The following is a 21551-nucleotide window of genomic DNA, read 5'->3' on the forward strand; positions in this document are numbered from 1 at the left end:
TGCTCATTCATGGCATTCACCCAATTCATATCTTTACAAGCTTCAAAGAAGGATCTAGGTTCAACACTTTTATTAAGGTTAGTGGTGAAGCAGTACAATTCATGACTAAGATTAGCATAACTCACCACCTTGTTAAGACTATACTTGACTTTACCATCTAATTGAAAGTCAGAAAGGTATTTAGGCAAGTTAGTATGTCTTTCAGATCTTCTTAGGTTAACTTGTTCATTTTCAAGACAACTGCCCTCAGAATTCACAATGTCATTCACTAGTGATGTTGCAAGCTCATTGTCATATGCAGTTGCCTCATTTGGACTGCCAAGAAATGATTCAACATCTCTGGTAATCCTTATTGGACTGCCAGACATAGACAACTTACTGCCATCATCACATGAAAGATTATTGGTACCTTCTTGTTCATCAAAGGGACTTTCATTAATGGTGTTATCCTCACTTAGAAGATGATCAAAGAAAGTTAATTGATTAACATTTGGAACAGTTTCTTCATTATTTTTGGTCATGACAAAAGGAAAAATATTCTCATAAAATCTCACATCTCTGGAATGAGTGAAGGTTTTATTTTCCAAATTGAACAATTTATATCCTTTTTGAGAACCCAAATAGCCTATTAAAACACATTTTTCAGCTCTAGAGCCAAACTTGTCAGAATTATTAAGTATAGTAGCAAAGCATAAACACCCAAATACTTTTAAATGTTTAACAGATGGTTTAGACCCATAGATCATCTCATAAGGAGTTTTACCATAAAGAATAGAAGAAGGTGTTCTGTTAATAAGATAAGTAGCAGTTAAAACACATTCACTCCACAAGTACAAAGGAATTCCCCCTGAAACATAAGAGACCTAGCCATATTCAGAAGGTGTCTATGTTTCCACTCAGCAATGCCATTTTGTTGAGGGGTATAAGGAATAGAAGTCTGATGGACAATTCCCTCTTGAGTGAACAAAGTATGCATTTTGTTATTAACAAACTCAGAGCCATTATCAGACCTAATAACCCTAACAGTAGTATTAAACTGAGTTTTAAGTAGTTTAAGAAAACTAAAAATATGGTCAAAAACTTCAATTTTGGAAGTCATCATGAAAGTCCAGACAACTCTTGTGTAATCATCCACAAGAGTTAAAAAATATTTGAACCCTTGTTTACTAGTAACCTTATAAGGTCCCCAAACATCAATGTGGATCAGATCACCCAACCTTTTGGACTTGTGTTCACTCAAAAAGGAATGGGACCCCGGTCTGTTTGGCTTTGTGACAAATGTCACAAGGACCAACAAAACCACCAACAATATTATTTTGGGTCAAGAATACATCCAATGCAGGGTCTGCAGGATGTCCAAGTCTCATATGCCAAAGTAATTTAGATTCACAAGGTGTACTAACATAATTACATACCACATTAGAACACATAGGCATATCATCATAAAGATACAAACCACCCTGTTCACCACCAGTCCCCTTCGGGTTCTTTTGAGTTAAATCCTGTATGTAGCATTTAGAATCATCAAAACCTATGTAAAGTTTATTGTCTCTAGCCAATTTATGAACAGACATTAGGTTGACATTATATTCAGGAACCACAAGAACATCAAACATAATAACATCATTTGGTAAATGGAGATTTCCAATTTTTTTAACAGTGGCGAAAGAACCATTAGGGTGACCAATAGTTAGGTTCAAATCACTAATATCAACAACATTAGTCAAATTATCTTCAGAACATGTCATATGTTGATTTGCTCCAAAATCAATGATCCATTTTAATATGCTTTTTAGCATGACAGTATTGAAATTCCACCAATTATTATGACACAGACTATTACCTACCATATTAGCATGAAGACCAGAAGAGGAGGTAGAACCAGATTGAGAATCTATCAAACTTAATAATTTAGAGAGTTGATCAGCAGTTAAAGTCACAGGAGATTTAGAAGAATCAGAGGAAGAGTGCACATTATCAAATTTAGAGCAGACAGGGGTTTTATCAATATTGGCATGATTATTAGACATTTTGACATTCTGATTAAAGGATCTTTTATTAGCAAGAAGGAAACATCTTTCAATGGTATGACCAACCCTATTGCAATGTGTGCAGTGAAGATTAGGATTAGGAGGTCTAAAAGTTCTTTGAGAAGGTTCAAAAGTTTTTCTAGATTCAAAGTTATTGTCATAAGTTTTCTTAGAGTCAAAAAACTTTGAGTTTCTATTAAAACTAGTTTTTGCAGCAAATGCAAATACATTAACAGGTTTATTACCCATCCCCCCTCTATGTGATTCTTCTCTAGAGACAATATTATAAGCCGTCTTGACAGAAGGAAGAGGGTCTTTCATGAGAATATTAGACCTGACAGACATGTAAGCATCATCTAAACCCATAAGAAATTGCATTAGTTTCATTAAATCAGTGTGAAATTGGACTTCTTTGGCAGCTTTACAAGAACAAGCAGGCAGTTTCACAATAGCATCTAATTGTTTCCACAGAGAGGTCAATTTGTGATAATATTCTGAAAGAGTAGAACCATTTTGAGACAGAGAATTGATTTTTTGATGCAAATTGAAAATTACAGAACCATCCACTTTATCATAAGTTTCTTTTAATTCTTGCCAGACAATAGTTGCATTTTTTGAATAGGTTTGACCTAAATATAATTCTTGAGACACACAACCAAGTATCCAATTTAGAACCACAACAGTACATCTATCCCACTACTTAGCAAGAATAGGATCATCATCAGATTTCAAGCAAGAACCATCAATAAAAAACCAGTTTTATTTTTTGTTTCAAGAACTAACTCAATAGCACAGGACCACACTTTGTAATTTTCTGTTCCTAAGAATTTAAATCCAATTAATGGGGTGCTCAAAGTATCACTAGCATGGAGATACAGAGGATCTCCAAAATCAAGTTTACTAATTCTGGTTATATCATCATATTCAGTTTCATTAGAGTTAGTTCTGGGTGTAACAGGTGGTGTATTACCAGTATTAACAGGAGGAGTAGTACCAGAACCAGACATAGTAGAATCAAAAAGCACACACCAATAATACTAGAAATATTAAATATGCAAGACAAGAGAGACAAAGCATGCAATAGAACTAAAAAAATAAGAAGGGCAGACAAGAAAAGAAAAAAAAACAAGTTATCAGATAACCACAACAAGAATTGCTCAAGAAAGATATAAAGAAAAATCCTCAAATAATCTTTTCTCAAAAAAGTTTAGAAAATATATCTTAATCTCACAACAGTATCAGGGACAGGATTCCTAACCTCTCGTATGAAGGCAGGTCAAGTATTAATACTATTGTTTTTATGAGAAGAAGATAGATAGAAAAAAGGTTGATATATATATATATATTTAAGAAATTTTGAGCAGAGAAGAGACTATAAGAAGATTTAAAAAACAAATAACAGTTAATAAAAGAGGAGAAGGGAACAAGAAAATAATACAGTGCTCTCGGATGGAAGGTAGAGGAACCCTAACTATTTCTTGATTCACTTAGTCAAGAAATAATCAGGATCTGATAAGAAACCCAAGTTTTGATCTTGATTCACTTAGTCAAGATACAAAACAAAAGAAGCCAAGAGATCCAAAATACAAACCCTAGTTTTGATCTTGATTCACTTAGTCAAGAATCAAAACGAGGAGAAGCCAGAAACAATAAACCCAAAATGAAGAAGAACAAACCCTAAAAAACAAATCTAAGGTTCCGTAGTGGAATCCGCCTTAAATTTGAGGAATAACAGCCATAAATGAATCAAGAATACAGAATCACCGTAGTGCTCTGATACCATGTAAAGAAACACAGCGCTATCCAAAACAATCTTAATGAAGAGATAATACACAAGCAAATAACCGAATGAAAGATTGCTATTAAGGTTTCAATGTTCAGATTACAATAATAGAATGAAAGTAAATATATAAAGATCAAAAGAGGATCAATATATAGATATAGATACAGAAAATAGATATAATTTTTGTAATAATAGGATGCGGCTGCAGAGAGTGTTTTTTGTGAGATATTAAGGTGTTAACCCTAAAATGGTCGATAAGGGTTGTTTATATACACCCTCTAATTCTCTAAATAACTCAGTAGTCCCTCTACTCTTTTCTTCACATCTCTAGTCCATCAGCAACCATCCTTTTGCATCTTTAGCCCATATCTTTCTCTTTAATACCTTAACAAGGAAAATACACAAAATAAGTAGAAGGTAATTACAAGATGAGCTTGATAAACAACATCCCCCCTCAAGATCATCTTGTAAACAAATTAAGCATTCCAAGTTTATTGCAAAGAATATAATGTTTCTTGTAATGTTTGTTAACTAAGTGCAATGACTCAGGGAATTCAACATATGCTCTTTAAAAAGCTCTTACAGGAAAATTTCTAAAGATAGTTTCGCATCTTCTTTTGTACTCCGTATTATTTAATTTGGCAGTTGGGAATTTGGGATGAGCGTACGTTATGTATAATTGCTTAGCAGGTCCGGACCTAGGGGTGAGCCAAATGGGTGACGTCCCGGAGCATCACAATCCTAGTCAAATGGGATGGAATTTGGCATCGAAACTATGTTTTAATTTACTAATTTCATTTACTCATAGAAATTACGAAAAGCAAGTTAAGAAGGAAAAGGAAAAATTACAAAACGAAATCGGTTGGTGTTTCAATGGCCAGAAAACTTGCAGGTGCTTGAGTCGAAGATGAAGCAATTATTATTCTGTTATTCAGTAATATATATATATATATATATAAACCCTTATAAAGGGTATTGGTTTTAAGAAATTAAGCAACTTTTTCATTCCAATAATACCCTTCTTACTTCTATTGTTTTTTACACCTCCTCAAGTATCTACCGAAAGTATCCTTATCAAAAATTTAAACCCACAAAACACACAACATCCTTCTCCTTCGCATTCTTCGATCACCACCACCGCCTTCATTTTATATTGTCCTCATCTTCTAGCCGCTGCAACGCGCGGGTACTATGCTCGTGTATATATATATATATATATATATATATTGCCTCATGTATTTCTAGATACTCATAAGATCTTTAAACCTTTGTTCATTTTAATGTCAATGTTTTATATCCAATGCTAATTCCCTTCTATATTTCAAACAATATGTTATGTTATACTAGATCTGAAACTGTAATCTCAGAGATTAGGACCATTGATGTTGATAAGATCAATTTGTGTAAGAGAATCCCAGCTACCAGACCATCATCTGATGGTAAGACTAAGAATTAAGATTCATAGCTTATTTGTTGTATCTTTGTTTTCGTTTTGGTACATCATGAAGCTGTATTTATTTGAAGTTAATGAATTTATTACATTGTAGAACTAAAAGCAAATGTAGCTTCTGTCATTGCTGATGGAAAGATCGGAAAATCCTTTGCTGATAAAGTTATATCAACGACTATCAGCAAAACAAGCCTTTACGTGATGGCATGTAACGCAATACACCATTTTCGTCTGACTGAAATGTATAACTATTAGAACTTTGTACCTCTATTATCTCTTGATTATAAGCATTCTATGCCAATAAAACTTAGTAGCACTTTCCATGTAAAGAGAAGTGGTGGTTGGGGGTTCGGGTCAGCATGTACATCCCATATTTCAATAGTTGTTAAATTCTGCATGTAAATATTTATCCATTGGGACAAAGGGAGGTGTAATTGATAATCTGTCTTTCATTTTTAACTTCACCTCAAAGATCCGCGGTTGGTTTAAATTACCGTCTGTTCTTATGCAGCCCATTCAGTTTTGGCTGTTCTTTTAAAAAAAGAACAGTACGAAAGTTGTTAGAAGAGAAAAACTACACATAGATGAGATCCATCCTTCGAAGGATTCAGAATTTTTTCAATCAGGCATCTTATATCAGCTATAGGGTCATCAAAAATCCAGTAGTAGATCCGACAAGGAATCCTGCACTGAGGAAACTCGATCTGCTGATGCTGGAGGACACCCAAAAGTGATGCGTCTAAAAGTAACTATATTTTCATCAAGCTTTGTCAACCAATTTAATCTGTTACTTTGTGTTTATTTACGTTAAATCTTATCAGTATAACCATAAATGCATATCTTTCGCCGAAACATCTACTTCAACCTTCATTGAGTCAGATAAAGAAACAATATATCAAAGAACACTCAGGTAGCTGTTAAAATGTTTCATATTGAAGTCTTTTCCTTTGCATATTGTGCAAAACTTTTTGTGTATGAGTAGATGTGTATGCGTCCATAAAGATTCCTGTTTATGGTGCATTACTGGAGACCGAGACATATTGGTAATCTGCAAAAGTCTCCAACTTGTGTCACTTCGATCTATACAAATTTGTTTAAAAGTGTATTGCTTCAATGCAGATTTTCTGTAAGAACATGAATGATGACTCTACGGATACAAGGAAGGGCTTCAAGGATACAAAATCAATAAATGATGAATTCCCATGTTTTGATCTTGTATTTGACTAAGAGATAAAATGTTACCAGTTGTGAGTACTTCCTCATTGCAGTTTTCACACCAAACAACTCCACCATGAAAAGAGGGTTATAGGCTTATAGCAGAAATAAACATTGTGTAGCATTGTGTTTGAAACATATTTATATAACTTTATTTGTTTTTGATATGTTTATTTCTTTTTCTTGTTTTGAAGTGATATCACTATCTAAGTTCAGAAAATGTGTATTAACAATGTTCTCTACATAGGAATCAAGGTGATAGCAAGGCTGCTCCTCTTTCTAAAATGCTTACATGTGCTACTCATTTCTCTTATCATGAATTGATAATCTATATTGACACCAACGAGTGGTTAATATGATACTCATCTGAGATTCTTATATGTAACCCATTGTATATTTCTGGCTGTATAGAAGAAGAAAATAATATAAAAGGATATGCATAATTGCCTAAAAGACTGTAATTGCTTTCGCTATGTTATTTCTAGGATATAGCAGTACTGTGCTTTACATGATACGAGTAATATGTAAGAAATATTCTATCTTTTAGATCAAGGAAAAACCATTCAAGGCAATCATTTCCTGGAAAGCATCCTACCAGAAAGTAACGACTTCTTCGTGGCTGAATTATATAATATTTTTCTTTGACTTGTACATGCTAAGCAAGGCTTTGAAAAGGTTTCTGGTTTTCTTAGAGTAGACTTGCATAGCTTTTGGGCTTTGTCTTTGTGGGCACACGGATTGAGATCTCCAATCTACAGTTGGTTTCTGGCTATTGCAGAAAACTGAAATAGTATGGCTTACTTGTTGCCTGCTAGTGGAAGAGCATGGACTGATGGATCGATGATTTGAGGATGCAGAAAGCTTGACAGAAAAGCTTGGACAAGTGGATTGATTTGCAGTTGACCCAGATCGTTTAATAGGGAAGCGTAGTGGTGACATTGACCGTGATCGTTTTGCTGGTTTCCAGGTAAAAGTAATCAGTGCATAAAGTTGAAAATACTTGAAAATAGAATCAACAATTGGATAAAAGTCAATTTCTGCTAACCCTTTGTTTGGTGTGATGCAGCCTTTGCAAATGAAAAAGCAACTGGGAACTCAGAAGGAGGTTGTTCAGAATCCTCTTTTCTGCACAAGTATTTTATACCGTGAACTGGTATTGTTGGAGCTCCAACTGAGGTAACTGATAACAACTCGTTAACATGGAATTAGAAAATAGCTGTTACCTTAAACCTGATGACTGGATCATTTCTTTTTCTGCTTTAATATCTTCAGTAATGCAAGCCTCTGTAGAAATAATTGATAATTTTATGCTTAGTACTTGAATACATAATCACATGGAGATTTATGAGACTACAAGTCACTTTTATTTCATATGATCCTTTTACATTAAATCATGGTGACACATGTACTTCATACAATAAGAAAGTTAAATCTAACAACAGATACATTAGTTATACTAAGAGCAGTTACAGAATTTTGTAAATAGCTGAGAAAAACATGAATGACCTTGGACAGGATAATGCTTATGGTATTTTAGTGTCTGCACCATCAGTGATTTTTGTGATAGTCCACCATGGTTGGCATATTCTTGGCATGTTTGTAAGCTCTGCAATATTTCCCCAAAAATCACATACAATAACAAGGGGAGGATGCAAATAGAACTTGATTTGTGTGTGTTTTAACTCAAACGGGCCAAATAAAAAATAGCGAAAAGGTGAGTGGGTCGAATGGGTTGAAAGTCACCCAACATCTATACTTTAATGCATACAACCTCATAGCTTTGTAATATCAAACATTCAGATTATGATTGTAAAATCGTTAACCATAAATTCTCTTTAAATTTGTACAAAATACTAAAATAGTACTATATGGGGAACAACCCAACCAGGTCAGTTTTAACCCAAATTCGTTATGCAACCCACACGACCTGTGCTCATCTTGCCACCTCTGATTTCTTTTGAATGATATACATAGAAATTTTATACCAAACAGAATAATAAACCTAATGCATCACCTGTTCCATGCATGCCAGTCGAAGCTTTGTTTCGGATACATCATTGACATGTTCATCTAAGAACTTGTTAACTTTGTGTGTCACCGAACCCAAGTGGTCCACGGTTTTAATCAGGGATTTGGAGATGTAGTCTTTTAAGCTCTCCAACAACCTAGGTTAGTTAAGAGAAATGAGCTAATCAAGTAGTAAAAATAACTAAATTTTAAGTATCTCAATGAAGCAAACGAGCCACTTACATTTGTTTCTGATCATTCTTGTAAGAATCTTCAAAATGCTCTGCAGCTGAGTACAACTGTTCTCTTACATTTCTCAAGTCCTATATTTTCACATTGCTTAAAACATGAAACCAATTTCTAGTCTTATAATGCAGAAAATGAACACAATCCATAACTTGAACCTACGGTCAGACTCGTAGTTCAGTGTGTGTGTATTGTTAGAAAGGTGACAATGTTAAACTCAAATTTATACCATACTTTTATCTTTTCCAATCTAATGCAACTAAAAGTTTAATTTTACATAATTTAGCCTGTGTACAAGACCTTTAGCCCATCGGAAAAGAGCAAACTATGCCTCAAGAGAACTTCATCATAGTTAGAAGTGGGAAGCTGATCTTTAGCATTAGATATTGTATTCTTGCTCTCCATCAGGACGAAAACGAACCCAAATTTTCTTCACCTGCATAAACACTAGAATAAACTCAACAAACATATATAAATAGACATCAATAATGTAAACTTCAAAGTTGTAGCTCCATAAGAAACCTGACCTTATTTGTATGGATGAATAAAATGTTTATATTATAAAGCAATTTCTTGTTTGAGTAAGTGAGAGTGGGACTTTGTGAGAAGGTTTGTGGGAGTTGGGAACATAATCAACCACCCCACTTTTTAGAGGAGATTATTTTGATTTGATGCAGATTAGGTAGATAATCTCACATGGGTTTAGTAGTTTCATGCAAGTTTGGCCATGGATACGTCGATATTATATTACATCACACAGATGGAAACATGGGCAGATTAAATTGGTATGATAATATGTCATAATTGGTAAGTTTTCATCGATCACAAGTCTAGACTAGGTGACCTGCCAACATTTTTCGTGTAATTTTCGAAGCAATTATACTAAAAAGCTTGACTACAATAAGTATTTTCAAAGTAATGGTTCTGTTTTTTTCTAACAAAACAAGTTTAATACTTAAAGTATAAGTTTGGTGACCTTTAAATCGTCATCAGTAAAGTATAGCCGAAAGTTGATTATTTATAAATTTTTACATGAAAGGGTTGAAATGGACATCCCTAACATATATATGCCATATATATATATTTTTTTTCATAATGCTGCACTCACACCCACACATGTATTCATGATTAGTGCTATAGTGGTAAGTTCACTGTAACATTGCTTGTTCATAAAGACAGTTTTCCAATGATGATGAATGAGATTTAAAAAAAAAAAGGTAAACTCTTTGCTAGACCATTTTGATGACAATAAGTTGTACTTTATGCAGTGATGGTTGTAGCTTGTAGGTTGCTCTAGAGTTTGTCATTGCCTAAATTAGACTTTGTAGAGATTTGAAGTTTGTTGTTATGGAGTTCTTGCAAATTATCAATCTCAACTAACACGTTATCTTTACTGCCAATGTTACTGCTTTATAGATGTCACAATTTCACTAAATTGGCTACACTTAATGGCTTAATGCCTGTTTTAATTGGTTTGTTTGAACCTAAATCTGAAGACAAAGAAAACCTTATTTGTATGGAGATTTTAATAGAATGTAGTAAAGTGTAAATAGCACACCAAGTGATTCATTCCATCATTATAAGGGTCTTAAATGTGTTCAAAAAATATTTGGGATCTTCAATTTTGTGCATTATAGTTTAGATCTCATCAAATTTGTTGTGATCATCAATGTAGTACGAGTATTATATCTTTGTGGACCCATTGATTACATGTGGGGATTATCATTGTTCTGTTAGTATATAAAAAATGTATTTTTAAATTAATATTTTAGCTCAAAAATAACACGTTGCATATTTTATTATGCAATGAGGGTATTTGGATTTAGGATAGTTGGGGTATAAAATTTTTTGAAAAGAAATGATAGATTATTCTTAAAAAATAATTTAAAACTTTTTCTAAGAAAAGTAAGTGAGTGAGAAATTTCTAGTTCATGTACCGTTTCAATACCCAGAGCGTACATCGCATAGAATTTATGTTCGATGACTGATTCTCACACATGTGCCACAAGATATAGTTTCCCCACTTGTCGTTGACAAAATTTGAACCTGTGACTTGCAGTCTTAATTGGTGATCATATTGTGACGGTAATAGTTGATCTATGATCGATTAGTTTCTTCTAAAAATTTTCTTAAAATTATAGAATGGTAATGTAGATTTTACTAAATCCTTTTTTTTAATTTAAATTATTAACTTTACTATTTATTTTTATCTTGTGGTTAAAAGAATTTTTAAACTAATTATTTAAAAAAATATGTATTACTTCCTTTTCGTAAAATATTGATACTACACTCTCCTAAAGACTATAAGTCACAAAATACTAAAATAGTATGCTTCATTTAAATCGTCAACAAGACACATTAGTCGGTAAAAATTTAGAGGGTACATAATACATAGTAGTTATACATACGACTCACATTATTGACTACATATATAAAAGTGAAGTGATCCCTGCTGGGACCATTGGTGCAACACTCAGCACTATCAATTTTTTAAAACAAACATGTTATGTACATCTAACAGATATCAAGATAGATAATGAAAGAAAATAGCTACAACAACACCCATATCGATATCAACAGCAAGGAAGTTATATGCATCCCCTATATACAATGTCTATTATATTACTAGAGAAGTGCCACCACATAAAATGGATGCCAAACACATCGAAATAATGATGGTCTTAATCGGAATTCTTCCTTTGTCACTCCTTAACATAGCTTCATAAACCGGCCAACTGTTGAGTACCCCGAAAAAGGCTATAAAGAACTGCGCAAACAACTTTTCCAAGTTCGTGAAACTTGACATTTGTAAAATCCCAAATATCAACGCAAATAAGTTAACAATGGATGCAGTTGTCAAGGGTATAAACATTGGGGAGTGAACCCCAAATTCCATAAGGCCTTGATCATATCTTTTGCTTTGTTCATCATCTTGCACTTTGCTTGTCACATTGAAACCTTGTGTCGCTATCCCTAAGTGTCTAAAAGTGTACTCGATTAGTCCAAACAAGTAGGGCGATAGGCCCCTTATCAGCCATATTCTTTGATCATTCCACCATCTCTTGTAGGTGCTTTCAAATAAGATGAAGTCATAACAATCTTGACCATATGCACCAAAAAATAAGAAAACATAGAGCAAGAACCATGGATCCGTCACCTACAACCAACAAAGGTTACATGGCTTGTCCAAAACCCAATCTTATATAATACTATCTCTGTCCCAATTTTAATGTCATAATTTGACAGTTTAGGCATTTCTTGTTTAACTTTGACCATAAATATTTTGTTGTTAAAGTTGTGAAAGAAAGACTTTATAAATCAAATTATGACATTTAAATTGAAACGGAAAGAAAACTAAGTTAGCGAGATATATACCTTTGGGAAGATGTTTAATCCATTCAAAAGGGCAATTTGAGGGAGGAATGAGTATATGGTGATTGGAATTGACCAGATGGGCCAAAATGCATAATGTGCATAACATAAGCCCATAACAAAGCCCATGCATCGTGATCCAAATACCAGAGGTACATATTCTGAGAAGGCAACCTCAAGAAGTCCAATAGCCCATCTTTTGGTTTGGCTAACAGCGTCAATGAGAGAGATCGGTACATCACCCAAAAATGCCGGCCTACTCGGATGGCAAAAAATAGACTCCCATCCTTCACATTGTAATCTGTATCCCGTGAAATAGTCCTCCACAAGTGACCCATAACGAAATCCTAACTACAAATGAAAAATAAAATAAACACATAATTATTATCGTTGTCCATTTGTATCTAATGACATGACAAAAATATATACGTATATAAGTATAATAACTAACAAAATCACTTTCTGAATTTGGCCTTACATTATATCCCCATTTGGTGTTATTTTCATAGTTGCACCCAGCCACATGATGTGCCATTTCAATAATTGGTTGTGCCGTAATTGGCTTCCTCACGATATGGTCTGGTTTCAATTCTTGTAATTCGGGTGGCACCATCGACGTGGGCCCACCAAAGAAAACCCGACGACGAAAGAAGCATCCACTTCCAACATAAGACGGGCCTTGTAAACCATCCATACCAACCGGGTTTGTTACAAATAACCGCAAGAATTCACCTCCGTAAATATCATCTTTGTTTAGACCATGATAACGTTGAGGGAACTGAATGTATCCTAAATTGGTTCGAACCGATGGATCAGAAAAATAACATAATGCTCTCTTGGGTGTTTGTGGATCATTAGAATACATGTCGCAATCTTGAGTAAGAATTATAGAGCTATTGGTCATAACACCTGATACTCGAAGCTTCAAAAATAACAATAACCACATTCAGTATTATTAACAAAACTACGAAAGGATAATTTATATGATGTAAACATTATATAGTTATATGATGTTTCACTAAATAAAATCTTAAATTTAAAGGACTATTTAACATGTGTGATATAGTTATATGATGTTTCATTAAATAAAATCTTAAATTTAAAGGACTATTTAACATGTGTGAAAATTAGTGTGAGGGGCACCATGATATTAACATTATATAACATTTTTCCCATTAACAATATCTAAGTAAACAAATTAAACCATAAGTACTTGATTAATTAATTAGTGTCGAACGCCATTTTCATAGAAACTAAACAATCAAGATAAAACAAATTAAGAATTTAATTTCCCATTTTATAGCATCGTCAAATAAAAGGTTTTAATCAAATTACACCACGTGCTCCATTGATATCCTTTGAAAAATACTAGCATGGTACCCGCGCGTTGCATCGGATACCATTGATAATGCGTTCGATGTCGTGATTACCAAAAACAGTATCAGTGAACAATTAATTAAGCGAGATACCAAGATGATACCGTATCTTCAATATCAGCCAACATTAACAAAAAAATACATATATTAACAATATAAGTAGATATTCAATTGAAGTGAGAATGTGAAAATAGTTTAAATAGGAATGCATTTGAATTGATATAAAGGAAGGGTATTTTCGTATATTCACATGGTTACATTTCAATATTTGATTAGAGAAAGTGTTATTGCTTTTATATAATAGTATAGATATGTATCGATCTATCTTTTCATTTCAGTTTTTGATACGTACCGTATAAAAATTAAAAGTTCCAATGAAGTTGTCAATTTTGACTGGACCAAAAAATTAAAAGATAAGGGGCCGGGTCTGAGCTTACCAATGAATTGAGAGCACCAGCCTTGAAATGGTGTGGGGATGTTTTGTCTTTTTCCCTTGATACATACACAAGATTTGGCATCGACTGTCCCTTGTTGTCCTTTTCTTTTGCACTCTCAGTCAATACCTATCTCCAAATTATATTGTACATATATACTAATATTAATTCAGATTTTTTAAGATTTTTTTGTCACCATGATATATAATGATATCACTATCATTATCATTTTAGCGACCAAAATTTAGGTCTAAGACATATCGTATATTCCATTTTCCAAATTAGATGTACACGTAGCAAACGAACGGGTTGAGTAATTAATGATTAAAAGCAAGTAAAAAACTATGTTTTGAAAGGAGACGATGTTTTTGAATAAAAAAAGTTAGGCCATTTGAACACACATTTAATCTTTACCCAAATAAGTTGTTTGACCTATCTCCAATATGTACTTGTAGTTTTTACAAGCTATTTTACCTACATATGTATGTGATCCTTATCAAAAGTTAAAACCCAAATTGACATATTTTGTTATACATACCCTTCGACTTTTGCATTTTTTTCTTATATTTATTTGGATTTTGGGGAGACCCACGTTCTACCTGAAAGCGTCAATATGTTATTTGTATTTAATGTAAAGCATTTTTCCTTATTTTAGTGGCTTGGTCCCAATATATGACAATCTATATAGACCAATAAACTAGCCGGTCCCAAAATTGAAGATAATGGTGATGGTGGAGGCGACGGCGGGCGGCAATGTAGTTATTTTAAAAATTATAGAATTGATGTTTTAAATTAATTTTACAAAGAGTATTATAGGTATATCAAATGAATTTTTATATGAAAACATTTTAAATACATCACATTATCTTTTGAGGAGGAATAAAGTTTGAAATAATTTATATAATAATATAAAGATTAATAATCTATTGACTACTCTCACAATAATAGAAAAGGTAAATCGATTAAAACAAAGATTAAAGAACAAGGGGTATAATTTGAACCTCTAAGAAGCAAGATGTAGTGGTTAACTTGCCAAAAATTGACATATTTTGGCAAATTTTCTAACCGTTAGAATTTTGTTTAGTGTTTACTTTTATTTTATTGAAAAATGTCTAAATGTGTCAAATACTAGTGTTAAAAGTGGCAAAATGGATAAAAAGGAAAAAAAAAAATAAAAGAAGTTGGTCTCACACTTATCCAACATTCATTTTGGCTGCATAGTACCGATTCCACTTATCAAGGCAGGAATTAGCCATTTATTTGCCAAAATTAAGGGTGGGGTATTATCTTTAGTTCTTTACCAAAGAAAATATCGAGGGATAAAACGCATGGAAAAATCAAAAGAGGTGGTAAAAAAAGATAATAAGTAGATTATACATGTCAAAATTTTAAGATATTAAAAGGTTTATTAAACTAAAGTTTTACGAAGATCATGCATATTACACCTTTGCCTTTAATATATGTTTTGATGTGACATGTCATCACCACTAAGCTATTATCGTGAATAGGGATGGTAAATATACCAGTACCCGATGAGGAATCCGATATCCGAACTCGATTTGACAGGGGAATCCTCGAATTAACCGGGGATGGGGACAGGTATGAGCATGTAATTATATTTCCTAATGGAGATGGGGACGATGATGTGAACCTTATTTATATAGACATAGATATACAATATATAATCTTAAATATACAAATCGTCGAGTACTTGTTGTGTATTATCAATATTTAACTATGTACATGCCATATTGCCACCTCTCCTTTGACAATATTTATTTATTGTTGTCATTTATATAATTTGATATGTATCTTTGTGTATAGCTAAGAAGTATAATAGGGATATCACTTTTACATTATAATACACATTAAGTAGCTCGGGTTTCATCACGTTTTGCATATAATATAGTTCCTAAGAAATCATTGATGTTTTCTAATTATCAAGTACCTGGATAATGGCAGGATGGTTCGAGCGAGTAAATCCTGAAATTCGATACTTGCTGAAAGTTAGATTTTGTGCTTCATTAGTAATGTAATGTGGACATACTTCACCTCTTTCAACCACGTTCTCGACTCTTATCTTTAGACTCTCGTACATCGTCTGCATTAAAACTTATGGGTTAAATTGATTGATTAAGTTGATCAATAATTATATTCTAAAAAGTGTAAAATTTATTCATCAAGAAAAAATTTTTGATAGCTGATTTATAATATAGACAAATACCCTTGTGATACGGCGAATGTGGCGACGGCAGCGAAGGATGGTGGTAACGGGGTAGATATTAATGTAAAAGAAATTGATGAAAAAGGTTGATATAATTATTTTAAAAGTCAGGGGAATATATGTTGTATATAATTTTATTAAATTCGGAAAAAAAATTAGAGGGAACAGGCTTTATGCCGGTTGAAATGAATTCGACCAAACAAAAAAAAGCGTTACATCGAAAAAGTCGGATGCTGAAGCCTGAACCACGTCAAAAGAAAAATGAAGTATGAAGTAAAAACCTTTTTTTTTTTTTTTTTTTTATTGTTGATTACCAATTAAACACTACCAAGTTTTTTAATCGCCGAATAAGTAATAACCCATAGAACCTTCCTTTTGTTTGGATCATTCCACACGACTCACGACCATAACAAATTGGATTTATATAACAAATTGACCCCACATGCCATCGTCTATGGTTTATTGAAAAATAATTTTCCTTATATCTTCGTTTTATTTATGTCAAACATAATTCATTATTTAATTTTCTTTTTGTTTTTTATCGAATATTCAGTCGGTATGCGACATCAGGAAAACCTCACCGTATAATGGTGAAGGTTGCACGTACCCTAGACAACGAGATGTTGATCATAGGCCGTTATAAGTATTCGGAGAAAAAAATCCCCAAAACTTGTCATCCATAAAGATGGAACTCAAGATCTTAGGTAAATCTAAAATGTCTCTGACCAGTTGGACTAGTTTGACTATATTTTCTTCTAATCTTATATTTTGATTGCATCATGTATCATAACTATAGTATTCAGATGATTGTTAATAAAATATATTAGAGAGTTAATGAAGTTCTTTATATTATTTATTTTTTGCTTTTATTCATTTTAACGGTGTTAATTGCTATGTTTTACTGGGACACTTTATTACTGTAACTTTTTAAAATTTAAATATTCTTTTCGTTTCACCAACCTTAAAAATCTTTCACTTTTTATCTTTAAATTAAGTTACTTCAAATTAACCATATTTTTTTGGAATTGTTTTTAAAGAAGTGAAAAACAATACTTTGAATTTAGCATGATTCATTTCGTTCTCTCTGCACCAATGTTTTAAAAACCGGTATTTTAGTTATACCGGCGTGGAAAAATTTTCCGGTATTATCGGTAATACCGGAAATACCGGCCGGTACGACTATTTTTAATTTATTATATTTTTTGTATAAAAATCTTACAAAACTTGTTACAATTTAACAAAAATAGTCAAAATGCAATTATAATTTACTCAAAAATAATACCAAATATGTATTTTATAACAAAATATAGGTTTTAAAGTTCACAAATAACAAAAAATAACATTAAAGTATCATAAAAATAATTTTTTAAAAAAATCAAAATTTATTTTTTGAAAATACCGGAAATACCGGTATGGTAATACCGGAAAATACTGGGAATACCGGAAATACTGGCCGGTATTGAATAGTAAAAATACCGGAAAAATACCGGACTTAAAATATCGACGTGGTCTCCGGTACCGGTAATACCGGCCAGTATTTACCGGTATTTAAAACATTGCTTTGCACCATACAGGCATACATAATAAATTAGTTACCTTGATCTCTTCACTCTCTAGCTCATGCTTTGCGTGGCGGTCAGAGCTAAAATATGCTTCGGGACATCTATCTATAATGTTATTATCCCTACAAAACGGTAACCAAATCTTTGCAAACTTTGCAGCCTCCATGAAAGCAAAAAGAGTAAGCTCCGAGCCACCATCGTCCGAAACATAGACAGATATCTTCTCGGGAGGGTAGTCGTAAGCCATTAAAGACAAAGCCGTGTTAACGACGTTCATAGGAGGTTCTTTATAAGGATCCGCGGTGCAAATGAATATGTCCAAGGTTGGAAAATCCTTTTTGTCTAGTACTTTGTCTAGATTTTCGGGGTAAACTTGTCTAAGGATGGGGCGAAGGCGGAAGGAAGTAGTAGTGGCCCACATGAACCCAAGGATTACGTCGGAGATTAAGAGAGAAGCGGTGATGATGACGGAGGTAACAGTGGTGGAATGGTGGATTAGGGTGAGGAAATGGTGGTAAATAAGGGCAAGGATAGCCAAAGTGTATATGATTGCAAAAATGCGGTTGAAGGTTGTGCATGGTATGTGCTTGTAAGTGTGAAGTTTTTCCATATTTTTCTCTAAGAGCTTTTTGTTTGGTTTTGATAAAATTTGGAGAATTTTTTGATTGTGGTCACTATTTATAAGAAGTTCGTACGGTCTAAAGAGGGTCATCCAACACATGTATGTTATAGCCACTCAAAAGTAAGTATATGGATTTAATATTGACTTTTTAAGTTTGGTCCTCCCAAGGTGATGTTGTCTAAATTTGATTTATTATTGATCATTTTGTATTAGTACTGTTGTATTTTCCAAATCATTTTATATCCTTGTAGTTAGCACTTAGCATTAGCATATATAAATCAACAACTCTCTTATTGACAAGTGTTGGTTACTTCTTGTAACAATGTCGCTATTCATCAAAATTTTAAAAAAAATTCAGGCACTTCAATTCCTTGATTTTTATAAGAGGTATAAATTTAAGGTAATTAATTATTTTTACAGACAAATATTTCAAGATGCACGAGATATTGTGTATATCAGTATATATACGGAATGTTCAAGGTGTAAACAATTTATGCAAGTCACAATAGTCTTTTTAGTTTTTATAGAGACCTTTGTTGTGCAGTCATGTATATTGCTAGGCTTAGTCCCAATTGATCACGACACGCAGAAATCATAACCAATAGAAAATAAAATAAAAGGATATTAGCAACTTTATCAGGTTAAGTTGTACTTCACACTGTTGGTGTTACCCGCAAGTAGCTAGGACAACGTTTTAAGGTATAAAAGTATATGTTTCGATCTGCAGTTATAACTTGAGGCATTTTCCCTTTATCATTCCTCCATACCAATATACCATGGCTTCATAAATGGGCCAAGAATTCACTACCCCAAAGCAAGCTACCCAAAAAGCCCATCCATACTTTCCCCCCATTAAAATTCTTAAAATTCCTGAAGCAAATTAATGCGAGAAAACTAATAATCGCAACTGTCCCTAATGGTACAAACATTGGTGACGGGACACCAAACTCAAACACTCTATTGTCATATTGTTCGCTTAGTTCATTGTCTACCACTTTGCTAGTCACATCACCCTTTTGACGCAATTCCCAAGTGTTTTTATAGAGAATTCTATGAAGTCGAATATATATGATGAGAGACCCTGTATGAACCACATTCGTCGATCATTCCACCATTGTTGGAATGTACCCCGGGCCAACATGTAATTAAAATTAACAATGTTCTACGTTGGGGGCCCAAAAAGACAAAAATGAACAAAACAAACCACATACTTGTAACAACCCTACTTTTTGTATGTTATATATACGTGCTAGTTAGGTTGTCTATGTTCCCGCAAGTCATAGTATACTTGAAGCTAGTAGATAATGCCCCTAAATTAACAATCTAAAGCTATTATTAGTGTCAAGTTCAATTTAATAAAATACCATTGAACAAAAATTTATAGTTGTTGATCAATTAAATTATAAATAATAATATACGTCTCACAAATTGAGATAACAATTAAAAATCTTTATAAATGTCCAACAAATTGTACCCCCAATCCAACTAAATAATATTTGGTCATAAAATGCCATAAACAACTTAAAAATATTTATAACTCATAAAGCATATAAAAGTGTTTAAAAATCTATAAGTATATATATATATGCTTAAGTTAAATGCAAAGATGCAACCAATGGACCATGTAACAAATTAAAAGCACAAAAATGTATACATACATATACATATACACGACACATACATACATGCCCACTAGGAAAATAATCAACTTATATTACAAATAAATACAATTACATTTACAATTACATATACTTATAACCTATACATATACACATTATACACCTAAAACTAATACCCATTTTAAAATTTAAACTAAAAATCCCCCCTAATATCCAACCCCAAGGCCGGCCTCCCCACTCACCCATATACTTCCTCCAATCAAAACACATATCTCCTTATACTCCCCATACACCATAACACCCAAAACTCTTACACTCCCAACACACACACATACATTCTTACACTCCAAAAATCACTTTTCTCTCTTCCTTCCTCTCTTCATTTTCGGCAGATTTCAAGCAAGAAAAGGCAAACAAAAATCAATCTTAACATATATAAATAATAAGGGTTAGAATAGATTAAGTAAAGGTTAAATTAAGCTTCATATTAAGGGTTGTTTTAAGGTTGAATCAAGGGTTATTGGAGCTTCTTGGGTCACGATTTTTCTGCCCTCTTTTTCATCATCTCAAAGTGTTCTTCAAGGGTATATATCATTCTCTCTTTACCAGATTTATTTTGTTCTTGTGTATATTCAAAGATTTTATTAAAAGTTCATGTTTTCTTTATGCTTTCTTTTAAAAACACACTTGATGAGGGCAAAGTTGATAGGATCTTTCATGCCATGCTCATGCATGTTGAATCCATGAAGAAAGATCCAAGGATTCAACTAGTTTAAAGACCCAAAAGTGTAGATATGTATAATATAGCTTTTGAGATGATTTTCTTGTGAAATATGGTCATGTTTATGTATATATATTGAAGTTATTTTCTGGAAATTTTCATAAAAATATATATATGATGTTGTATTGATTAGATCTATAAAGATTTGCATCAAAAAGTGTGGTTATATAATCTTTATGTAAAGAGACTTTTGCATGAAAAGATGAATATGTTTTTATATAATTTTTATGTATATTTTTCTGGACTTTTTCATAAAATGATATTTTTGTGATGTTAAATGAAAGTATGATGAAGATTTGATGTTATAATGTTGAGATAATTGCATGCATGTTAGATTTAAGAAGGTTGGATTGTTATTTGGATTATGAGGTGGTTAGAGACTTGTATTAACTGAGAAATATGTTAATCTTGATGTTAATAATCTGGGAAAATTGATAAATTATCAAGGATATTAAGTTTGAATCAAAACAAGTTAAAGTACGTTTGAAATCGTAAACCGAAAGCTTGTAAAAATGCATTTTGAGCACACACATGCACCATAATATTTTGAGCATGAAATCATGATGAACCTACTGGAAATATGACATATCAAATGTATAAAATTCAAGTCATTTGAGACATGGCAAGTTTAAGCTTAAAAATCACATTTTCGGGTCAATAAATCACTAACCGAAAGCACAAAATTACACATATCACACCACCATCACTTGCACGACTTGAACCACCAAGATATGATGATCTTACTGTAATATTTGAATTAAGAATGAAAATCCATTTTAATGTACCTTTATAGCTCAAGAAATGGGGCAAAAATCACTATTTCGGTAAAC

General features: G+C 32.7%; 2 protein-coding genes across 3 annotated transcripts; both read right to left on the reverse strand.

Moving 5' to 3' along the window:
* Nucleotides 1-6931: 6931 nt before the first annotated feature.
* LOC122602048 (protein ABIL2-like) lies at nt 6932-9226 on the reverse strand. The gene is made up of 7 exons (XM_043774782.1): nt 9032-9226; nt 8729-8808; nt 8493-8643; nt 7985-8084; nt 7702-7762; nt 7524-7603; nt 6932-7434 (listed from the first exon to the last, which is right to left on the reverse strand). The coding sequence occupies exons 1-7, from the start codon at nt 9134-9136 to the stop codon at nt 7103-7105; spliced, it is 909 nt and encodes a 302-aa protein (XP_043630717.1). The 5' UTR covers nt 9137-9226; the 3' UTR covers nt 6932-7102.
* A 1937-nt stretch (nt 9227-11163) lies between these two features.
* On the reverse strand, nt 11164-18354 carry LOC122600942 (cellulose synthase-like protein G3). 2 transcript variants are annotated; one of them, XM_043773720.1, is made up of 6 exons: nt 17734-18354; nt 15862-16014; nt 13917-14042; nt 12582-13025; nt 12107-12454; nt 11164-11888 (listed from the first exon to the last, which is right to left on the reverse strand). In XM_043773720.1, exons 1-6 carry the CDS (start codon nt 18307-18309, stop codon nt 11349-11351), a joined length of 2187 nt encoding a protein of 728 aa, XP_043629655.1. In that variant the 5' UTR covers nt 18310-18354; the 3' UTR covers nt 11164-11348. The 2 variants fall into 2 exon arrangements, with proteins under 2 accessions (XP_043629655.1, XP_043629656.1); XM_043773721.1 differs by lacking the exon at nt 13917-14042.
* Between the last annotated feature and the right edge of the window lie 3197 nt (nt 18355-21551).

Source organism: Erigeron canadensis, chromosome 5 (genome assembly GCF_010389155.1).
Source record: "Erigeron canadensis isolate Cc75 chromosome 5, C_canadensis_v1, whole genome shotgun sequence".
Lineage (NCBI taxonomy): Eukaryota > Viridiplantae > Streptophyta > Magnoliopsida > Asterales > Asteraceae > Erigeron > Erigeron canadensis.